This window comes from Nematolebias whitei, chromosome 7, assembly GCF_014905685.2.
Source record: "Nematolebias whitei isolate Nwh7 chromosome 7, NemWhi1, whole genome shotgun sequence".
Lineage (NCBI taxonomy): Eukaryota > Metazoa > Chordata > Actinopteri > Cyprinodontiformes > Rivulidae > Nematolebias > Nematolebias whitei.
In genome coordinates, this window is record NC_056504.1 from 2,389,291 (window position 1) to 2,399,997 (window position 10,707).

General features: G+C 44.0%; 2 protein-coding genes across 2 annotated transcripts in view; both read right to left on the reverse strand.

The window, feature by feature from the left end:
• The window catches only part of setd5 (SET domain containing 5), a 113,933-nt gene extending 110,195 nt beyond the window's left edge, over positions 1–3,738 (reverse strand). The window contains exon 1 of the mRNA XM_037678536.1: positions 3,336–3,738. The gene's annotated coding sequence lies outside the window, so the exon portion shown is untranslated. The remainder of the gene's footprint in view (positions 1–3,335) is intronic.
• A 1,283-nt stretch (positions 3,739–5,021) lies between these two features.
• Positions 5,022–10,707, reverse strand: part of si:dkey-19e4.5 (UBA_like_SF and PTH2 domain-containing protein) — a gene marked incomplete in the record, with an annotated part of 7,802 nt that continues 2,116 nt past the window's right edge. The window contains 5 exon segments of the mRNA XM_037679158.1: positions 5,022–5,717; positions 5,793–5,907; positions 6,188–6,285; positions 8,890–8,964; positions 9,073–9,144. Of these exon segments, the coding sequence (XP_037535086.1) occupies positions 5,631–5,717; positions 5,793–5,907; positions 6,188–6,285; positions 8,890–8,964; positions 9,073–9,144 (447 nt within the window).

Consider the following 10,707-nt stretch of genomic DNA (forward strand, 5'->3'; position numbering starts at 1 on the left):
AAGAGTGTCTAAAATGAGAACGATCCACGGAGCATGACATGAAGAGTGTCTAAAATGAGAAAGATCCACGGTGCGTGACAATGAATTAAGAGTGTCTAAAATGAGAAAGATCCACAGTGTGTGACATAATGAATCAAAAGTGTCAAAAATGAGAAAGATACATGGTGTGTGACAATGAATTAAGTGTCTAAAATGAGAAAGATCCACGGTGTGTGACATAATGAATGAAGAGTGTCTAAAATGATAAAGATCCACAGTGTGTGACATAATGAATCAAAAGTGTCTAAAATGAGAAAGATCCACGGTGTGTGACAATGAATTAAGTGTCTAAAATGAGAAAGATCCACGGTGTGTGACAAAATGAATCAAGTGTCTAAAATGAGAAAGATCCACGGTGTGTGACAAAGAATTAAGTGTGTCTAAAATGAGAAAGATCCACAGTGTGTGACATAATGAATGAAGAGTGTCTAAAATGAGAAAGATCCACGGTGTGTGACATAATGAATGAAGAGTGTCTAAAATGAGAAAGATCCACAGTGTGTGACATAATGAATGAAGAGTGTCTAAAATGAGAAAGATCCACGGTGCGTGACAATGAATTAAGAGTGTCTAAAATGAGAAAGATCCACGGTGTGTGACATAATGAATGAAGAGTGTATAAAATGAGAAAGATCCACAGTGTGTGACATAATGAATGAAGAGTGTCTAAAATGAGAAAGATCCACGGTGCGTGACAATGAATTAAGAGTGTCTAAAATGAGAAAGATCCACAGTGTGTGACATAATGAATCAAAAGTGTCAAAAATGAGAAAGATACATGGTGTGTGACAATGAATTAAGTGTCTAAAATGAGAAAGATCCACGGTGTGTGACAAAATGAATCAAGTGTCTAAAATGAGAAAGATCCACGGTGCGTGACAAAGAATTAAGTGTGTCTAAAATGAGAAAGATCCACGGTGCGTGGCATAATGAATCAAGAGTGTCTAACGTCTAAAGCTTGTCCTGTTGGACCTCACAGCCGCCTTTGACACCATCGACCATGAGATCCTCATTGCTAGGTTGGAGCAGTGGGTGGGCATCACAAGGTCAGCCCTCAATTGGTTCAGATCCTACCTCATTGACAGATCCTTTTGTGTCTCCATCAAGGAGTTTAGTTCTGCAGCGGCAGAGCTTAAATGGGGGGGTTCCGCAGGGGTCCATCCTGGGTCCCCTCCGATTCTTTTTATACCTACATGCCCTTCCACTTCTATGCCGATGACTGTCAAATTTACTTCCCCCTAAGACACAATGGTACATGCTCTATTCAACCTCTGCTCAACTGCCTGGCTGACATCAGGGACTGGATGGCTTTAAATTTCTTGAGTTTCAATGAAAAGAAGTCTGAAGTCATGTTGTTCCCTCCCAATGACACGATCACAAACCACTGCATCGACCTCTCCACTCTAACCCTGTCAGAAAAACAAAGAGTCACTAATCTGGGCGTGATAATGGACCCTTCCCTGAAACTTAACAATCATGTAAACATGATTGTTAAATCATGCTTCTTCCAGCTGAGGCGGCTGTCTAAACTGAAGCCCATATTGTCCAAAAAGAACCTGGAGACAGTAATACATGCATTCATTACATCTAGGCTTGATTACTGCAATTCACTCCTGTTTGGTATCAGTCAGACCTCCACTGCACGACTACAACTGGTCCAGAATGCAGCAGCCCCATTTTTAACCAGTACAGGCAAAAGAGAGCACATTACACCAGTTTTGGCCTCACTGCACTGGTTACCGGTTCACTTTCGAATCCAGTTCAAAATACTCCTGTATGTCTACAAATCACTGAACAGTGTCGCCCCCCCCCATCTCTCTGATCTGCTACAACCGTATGTCCCACCACGTTCCCTGAGGTCAGCGGACCAGTTGCTCCTCACAGTTCCAGGAACTCGTCTTAAGCGCAGAGGTGACAGGGCCTTCTCTGTAGCAGGACCAAGACTTTGGAACGAGTTACCTCTGCTTGTCAGACAGGCCCCCTCCCTCTCGTTTTCAAATCCCGTTTAAAAACCCACTACTATTCAGTATCTTTCAACACCAGATGATCTGTGTTTGATCCTGTATGCTCCACACCGGTTTGTCGTCATTATCTGCATCGTTTTTATGTCTATATTCTGATTTACCTCATTTTGCTGTGTGTTACCTGTTGTTCTGTCTGTACAGCACTTTGGTTGGCCTTGTCGCTGTTTTAAGTGCTTTATAAATAAAGTGGTATGGTATGGTGAGAAAGATCTACGGTGCGTGACATAATGAATCCAGAGTGTCTGAAGTGAGAAAGATCCACGGTGCGTGACATAATGAATCCAGAGTGTCTGAAGTGAGAAAGATCCACGGTGCGTGACGTAATGAATGGCTGAAACTGAGTCACGTCCACAAACTCAGCCTGAAGCCTGGCTGCCTGTAGGCTAGCTGCTGCTCACAGCTAGCAGCTAAGCTAAGTGAGGAGAAAGATCCAAATGTGTCCTGTCTTTATGAGTTTCTGTCTTTTTGTGCGTTTTTATGTGCTTTGAGTTTTAAGTTCTGTAAAACCTTGGACACACAGAGAGCTCCTCATCAGCACAACGTCAAGAAAACCAGACAAATCAACCAAGCTCGACTTGTGCGTCGACTGTTTCTGAACTCTGAGCTCAAGTGCATCGTGTGGACTTCTCATTTTATCTATTTCTCTTTTTGAAGGTGCCACAAGCAGCTGCTGATCCGAACAGGTTGTGTAATGTTCAGGGTGTGCTACACCTCTGAGGAAACAAAAATACAAGTTTCTACTATGGATACGATCGAAATCCATCAAAGATTACACAGCTTACTTTTAAAATAAATATGAAGCGATTAACTTGAGTTACATAACTGTGGCTCTTATAACTTGTTGTTTTTTCCCAGCATAAAAAGCCTAATCATTTGCAGTGCAACCCTGTGACCTAAAGGTTACAAGGGAACATTGACTAATGCAGCGGCTCTACTTCAACAAAATGTCGTGATGTGGATATTAAAGATGAATTACCAACAACACGAGGACTGATCAAACAGCCACTGAAGACCATGGCCCAAAGCAGCCCTGCAAGGCACAACATCCCACTCATTATTTATTCTGACAACAAAAAGAGTCACTTTAAAAATGAAACATGGTGGAAACAATCAACTTGTCTGAATAAACTTGAGTGGGCGCTGTGTTTGTGATTTCCTAGCTAGGCTTGGTTAGCTTTGTAGCTATGGTGGACTGAAAACATGGCTGGTTAGCTTTACATTTTTGTACATGTAGGTATAAATTACAAATTAGCACACATTTAAAGTACTCACCTAGAGAGGCATTCCAAACGTCAACAAACAATGCAAAATCATTTACAAAACTAAGTCCTTGGGGTACCCCACCATCAATTCCTCTTAGACCAGTAGGCCCGTAAATCCGCCGCGGAGTCTCCTGGATCCTTTGCCCGTACAAGTAGATCCCTTCAGAAGGCAAGAAAAAAAGTTCTCCGCATTTCCCCAAAAATGTCGAAAAGTTAAATTCCCTGTCCTGTTCAGGTGTACTACATCCATTGAGTGTTTATAATAAATCCCAGGTAAGTAAATCCAGTTACATTAGTGTCTTCTATATTTACAGCCACTGTTTATTATGGGCCATACGCCGCTGAATGTGATACAGGGCTCCGCTGCTGTCGTTCCCATCCCCCTCCGCGCCGGCTCCAACGCAGGCCTCAACGAAACTGACACACAATCACAGTACGGGGTTTCCCAGGTGACCGTGCAGGGGCGCCCTTCTTGGGCGGCCCTTATTCTGAGGTCCCGCCTCTCGTCACTGATTCGACAATAATGTGTCGTACACAGAAATCCTTGTAAGCCATTGGTTAATTGAAGTGGCAATTACTTGTTTCTGTTTGCTACGTAGAACAGGGCGATACTACTTTGACGGCGAGCGCACGAGTTCTACTCTGCTGAAAGAAGCGAGTGGTGGCGCGCGCTAACAAGAGCGAGACAGTGACTGGACTTTGGAGGCAATTTTACACCAAGGGATTTATATTTTCAGAGTTCCGGGAAATACTCGTTACCAAAATGTCCATGGAATTAATTTTAATTCAGTAGTGGGATTATTGCTTTTTATGTATGGGTAACGTTACTTTGTGTTGTACGGAAGGACCTTTTTATGCTATACACATAGGCGCTGTCCGGTCCAGTTTCAGGGCCGACAGGGGCAGGATTAGCCCGTGGCTCGCCCCACCTGCCGGGGTGTCACATGGAGAATATCTGGGGGGCTCCACAAGAACGTCACCGGCTCATTCGACTTACCCCGACCACAACATTTGACAAAAATTAAACGAGTGGGTTGTTAAAGACGGGAGCTGGCCGCGGACCAGAGTCCAGATAGATATTCACCAGGGTCCATGTTCAGTTTTGGATGTTTCCAACAGGCCGGCGAGGTGCTCTGAGCTTCGTCTCGGATCATAGAACCCTCCAGAACCGCACGTTTTGTTCCACAGGTACACGTGAACGAACTGTGATGACGTCAGCAGAACGTGACTGGTGCGATTGGCTCCTCTCACGTCATGTGACACGGACAGACATTTTGATTGGGCGGAATAAAAAAATGTCTACGTCACTTGTTGTGGTGGGGGTTTGTCGGTGAAATGGTGGTTGACCGGTTACACAAAGGATTACACAGTCCGGACCAAGTCTGCCTCTTGGCCTGAAGCAGATCTGGACAGGCTGAAACTTCCCGCAGCCTTAGTGGGTGGCCCAAGGTTTAGGGCTCTTGACCAAACCGGTTTTACAGTTCCTTTTGATATAAAGTTGAAATTGCGTCACCATCCTTTTGCTCGTGGCCATTATCTGCTGAAATGAAATGACGTCCAGATGAAGACAAGAACGTGTCGTGAAGCTTCCCAGGCGGACGACGTGGTTGACGGTGTTTCATAAGCACAGCTTGTAAACAGAGGGCCCCACTACACACAGCTCAGCAGCAACAGTAAAAACAACACTGCTCGGGTTGGTTCATTTTATTCACTGATCAGAAGCACCGACACGAAACAAGGATGAACAGAGAGCACGACTGGACTTCTAACAGAGCATGCACAACACGCTGGGTTGTTCTGCAGGAACACAACGTGACGTTCTACAAACGGACTCCTTCAGGCCGACTGGAACCGCGTCACGAGGAGAACGTGTGCAGAGGAGTCGGGCATGTTGAGTTTGGGAACGGATGATGACTCGTCAGTTCCCTACTCTGAGTGGGACTAGATAAAAAAGGGTTACACAACTGCCTTGTGTGAACAGCTCACACAGGTTGAACTGGAAACCAGCAGCGGAGTGGTTTTGGTGTTGGGGCATGTTCTCAAACATACTTGATGTAGATCACAGCCGAACAGAGCCTATGAGAATCATGCTGCTGTTGTCCGGTGCGTAGCTTAGTTTACATCTCAGATCCTTGTTTACCGTTTCTTTTTACACTTGACGTCTGGATGTAACGGAGCCTGGTACAGAATGTTGTTCCACCTCACGTAGAACATGTGGTGGAACGACAAGAACCAGTCTGAAGCTGGGGCCCAACGTGCTGCCACCTCCTGGATGCTGCACCCCTCACCCGGACGCAGCGGCCCCTCAGAGCAGCTTCAAACTGCCCGTGACGTTGTTCACCATCTCCTCCTCTCCCATGACAGCCAAGACGGTGCGAGAACTCGCCTCAACCTGCAAGAAATGGCAGACGTCTTCCACATCAAAGTAACAAAACCAAAATGGCAGCTAAACGTGGCACACACCCACCTGAGTGAGGCCTGCATCTTGGACCAGGTAAGTGGGCAGGTCAAGGCTCATGGCCAGGGCCTGCAGCTCCAACAGGTGGGCCACGTTGGTACCTTGAACCACCACCTTCTTGGCTCTGAAACAACATGAAGATCATTTAGGTTTTCATAACAACCACCAGGAGGCAGACAGACAACCCCTCTGCCGTGTTGGTCTGTTAATAAAACATCTTATGGGTGACTGGATGGAGTTCTGCAGAACTAACCCAGTGACCAGTGCATGTATTATTGGAGGTTTGAGTGAACCCAGTTCAGCATGACCAACACGCTGTGAGCACCACAGGTTGTGCTGCCTAATAACAGAAGAACATGTGGCTACCATCATGAGGAAACTCAGGACGCAGACGGTGAACGTACCCACTGTGGTCCCACTTCCAGGCCATCTCCCTCCAGCTGCTTTTCTCCTGTACAACCTGGTACAGACCCACAGCAGCATGGGCCACCTGGGCTGCCACCTACAGACACAGCAGAGCATGAGGTGCAGGTGGAGCCACGGACAATATGTTCACATGCATCGCTGACATGGAAGGCTTCAATTTAAACAGGGGTGGAGGCCTCCTGGTTCAACTGTCCCCCTCTTACAATGCTGTGATTGCTAGTATCACTCAGCCCTCTGTGAACAGTAAACAGCCATCAGGTGCTAATGATCCATTGTTAGGCTGATGGTCCTTCTTGAGCATGTGATCAGCTGGTTCTGGTTGTCAGCAGCAAACTGGTTGATCCACTCTGAGAAGGTGCTATTTAAGAGACTGAGCTGAATACAGCACCTCAGACTGACGAAGTCCTCAGGATGAGAGACGAAACGTTTCAACATTTTTTGTTGTTTTGCTTGGTTTTGTTTTTTTGAATGTCCAGAGGACCAGATTTAACTTTTTAGATTTTACTACCTGGATTATTAAGCATGCATCAGGATACATTATGGAAAACAATGACCTTTATCACAATATGCTAATTCTTTGAGAAGGACCTGTATATATATATATATATATATATAAATGGCTTCCTCTTTGCACTGTAGAGTTTCAGCCGGCAACGGCAGATGGCACGGTGGATTGTGTTCACTGACAATGCTTTCTGGAAATATTCCTGAGCCCATTCTGTTATTTCCTTGACAGTGGCATTCCTGTTTGAGGTGCAGTGACGTTTAAGGGCCTGGAGATCACGAGCATCCAGTAGAGTTTTACGGCCTTGACCCTTACGCACAGCGATTGTTCCAGATTCTCTGAATCTTTTGATGATGTTATGCACGGTTGATGATGATAACTTAAAAGTCTTTGCTATTTTACGCTGGGTAACACCATTCTGGTATTGCTGCACTATCTTTCTGCGCAACAATGGTGGAATTGGTGATCCTCTTACCATCTTGTCTTCTGAGAGACACTGACACTCTGAGAAGCTCTTTTTATACCCAATCATGTTGTCAATTGACCTAATTAGTGTTAATTGGTCTTACAGCGGGCAGCACGGTGGCGCAACTGGTAGAGCTGCTGCCTCTCAGCGAGCAGGTCCCTGGTTCAAACCCCGGTCCAGGGGCCCCTCTGGGTGGAGTTTGCATGTTCTCTCCGTGCATGCGTGGGTTTTCTCCGGGTACTCCGGTTTCCTCCCACAGACCAAAAACATGCATGTTAGGCTGATTGGTAACTCTAAATTGTCCCTAGGTGTGAGTGAGAGAGTGAATGGTTGTTTGTCTCTATGTGTCCCTGTGATGGACTTGCGACCCGTCCAGGGTGTACCCCGCCCCTCGCACAGTGATTGCTGGACATGGGCACCAGCGACCCCCGTGACCCAAAATGGAATAAACGGGTAAAGATAATGGATGGATGGATGGTCTTCCAGCTGTTCGTTATATGCTCAATTTCCTTTTTCCAGCCACTTATTGCTACTTGTTCCAACTTTTTTGGGATTTGTTGACACTGTGAAATTTTGAATCAACATATTTTTCTTTTAAAATGTTACATTTACTCAGATTAAACTTTTGATCTGTCATCTATGTTATATTACGAATAAAATATTGACATTTGCCATCTCCACATCATTGCATTCAGTTTTTATTCACAATTTGTTTAGTGTCCTAACCTTTTTGGAATCCGGTTTGTACATATATACATATATATACATACATATACATACATATACACATACATATATACACATATATATACACATATATACATTCATATATATATACATATATGGGGAGTGTTGGCGTAGAGGTTAGAGAGGTGGGCCTGTGATCCGAAGATCGCCGGTTCACGCCCCGACAACATCAAAATTGTGGGTGGGGTAGGTGAAACACTCACACTTGCCCCCACCATCATTCGCCCCACTCTGGGCCCATGAGCAAGGCCCTTAACCCCCACCATGTGCTCCCTAAACAGGTCTCTCTTGAAAATGAGTTCTCGTGGCTCAAAGAGACTAACCTGGATAAATAAAGGCTAAATGAAAAAAATATATAAACATATACACATACATATATACATATACACATGCATATACACATGCATATATATACATACACATATATACATACACATATATACATACACATATAGATATATACATATACATACATATACACATATATACATACATATATATATACGCATATATACATACATATACATGCATATATATACACATATATACATACATATATACATACATATACATACACATATATACATACATATATACATACATATACATACACATATATACATACATATATACACATATATACATAATTGCAAATGGCGAATGAAGAGTTGTGAAAATTGTCAAACAGCCAGTGACTCCGCCCACTGACCAATCAGTGACCGACAGCGTTGTGACGTCACAAATCAAGGTTGAATGACTCATAACTACATCACAGTGTGTAAAGATCCCCAGCCCCATTACTCATGTCTGCCTTTAACCCAGTAACCCTGGGGTTGTTCTCTGCTCAGTTATGCTCAGTTTCATACCCCACTACCAGCGTTTACTAGCCTTCCCATCAGTACCATTAAGGACTGATAATGAATTTGAATCATCACATGCCACACAGCTCCATCTAGAGTTACCTTTCCAACACCCATGCCAAGGTCCATGTTAACCACACACACCATTTTGAACCTGAGCTCCTCGCCCTCCTCCTCCTGTGTGTCAGAGCAAACACAAACACTGAGTTTTGGCTTTGGACCAGCTCTACCAGGTCTGACGTACCAACGTGTACCTGTGAAGGACTAAGGCTAGCTTATGGGCACCTCATTCTCCAGTTTGTTGAAGTAGTACATGGCCGCCTCTTCAGCAGAGACGTTCCGAGTGTGCACAAGTGCCTGTAGTGAAGAGAAGCATAAAAAAGGTCAGAAAGACAGAAGTCAGGCCTACTGGATGATGTGCATCCAGCATTTTAATAACCAACTAAATTACTAAGTAATCCCAAATTATGATGAAGATTTTAACATTTGGTCTGTTTTACATTCCTGAAACAGAGAAACCTGTGTGGAGCATCCCTAAAGCTTCTTATTGTGACCTTCTGTAGGTACTGTCATCTAGGGCTGGGCGATATGGACCAAAATTAATATCTCAATATTTTTTAAGATAAATCACGATATACAACATATATGTCGATATTCAAACATCTGCCAAGTTCATGGTAAAAACCAACACAGACATGTTCCTGTTTTTAATATTTTACATTGCTTTACAATGTAGCTGTTTTAGTTTTGTTTTTTAATATCATTTTCTTCCATTTACAGTGAGGAACATAAGTATTTGAACAGCCTGCAACTTTGCAAGTTCTCCCACTTATAAATGATGGAGGGTCTGAAATGTTCATCTAGCTGCATGTCCACTGAGAGACAGAATCTAAAAATAAAAATCTGGAAATCACAAAGTAAGCTTTTTTAATAATTTATTTGTGTGTTACTGCTGCAAATAAGTATTTGAACACCTGTGAACATCAATGTTAATATTTGGTACAGTGGTCTTTGTTTGCAGTTACAGAGGTCAAAGGTTTCCTGTAGTTCTTCACCAGGTTCACTGCAGCAGAGGTTTTGTCCCATTCCTCAACAGATCTTCTCTAGATCAACCAGGTTTCTGGGCTGTCACTGAGAAACAGAGTTTGAGCTCCCTCCAAAGGTTTTCTACAGGGTTCAGGTCTGGAGACTGGCTAGACCACTCCAGAACCTTGATCTGCTTCTTACGGAGCCACTCCTTGGTTCTCCTGGCTGTGAGCTTCAGGTCATTGTCATGTTGGAAGACCCAGCCACGACCCATCTTCAATGATCTGAGGGAAGGAGGTTGTTCCCCAGAATCTCCCAGTACATGGCCCCGGTCATCCTCTCCTTAATAGGGGTGCACCGATTGCAGTTTTCTGGCCAATCTCCAATCACCGATTTCTAAAAAGTCTGACCTGCCGATTCCAATTTTGTTTAATAAGTGACACTGTCAGGTGTTCTAAGGTCCCAATGCACCTTCAAATTTCCAATATTATTTTGTTAAACATGCCCTTGAACAATATCCTAGAAACAATACAAACTGGCCATGAGGTAGTGCTCTGAAATATAACTCAACTTCAGACAATTGTTGTTAAAACAAACAAACAAAAAAAGGGTAAAATCAGTTTCTCATGCAAGTATCGGCTGATTTCCCAAAATTAAGGAAATCGGCACCGATAAGTCGCCAGCCAATTGATCGGCGCACCCCTACTCCTTAATACAGTGCAGTCGTCCTGTCCCATGTGTAGTGATGGGCAGATGAGGCCTCACTGGGTGCACGGCACATCTCCCAAACTGTGTCGGCACTGTGTTGAAACTGTGTTGAAACTGTGTTGAACTGTGTTGAAACTGTGTTGAAACTGTGTTGAACTGTGTTGAACTGTGTTGAACTGTGTTGAA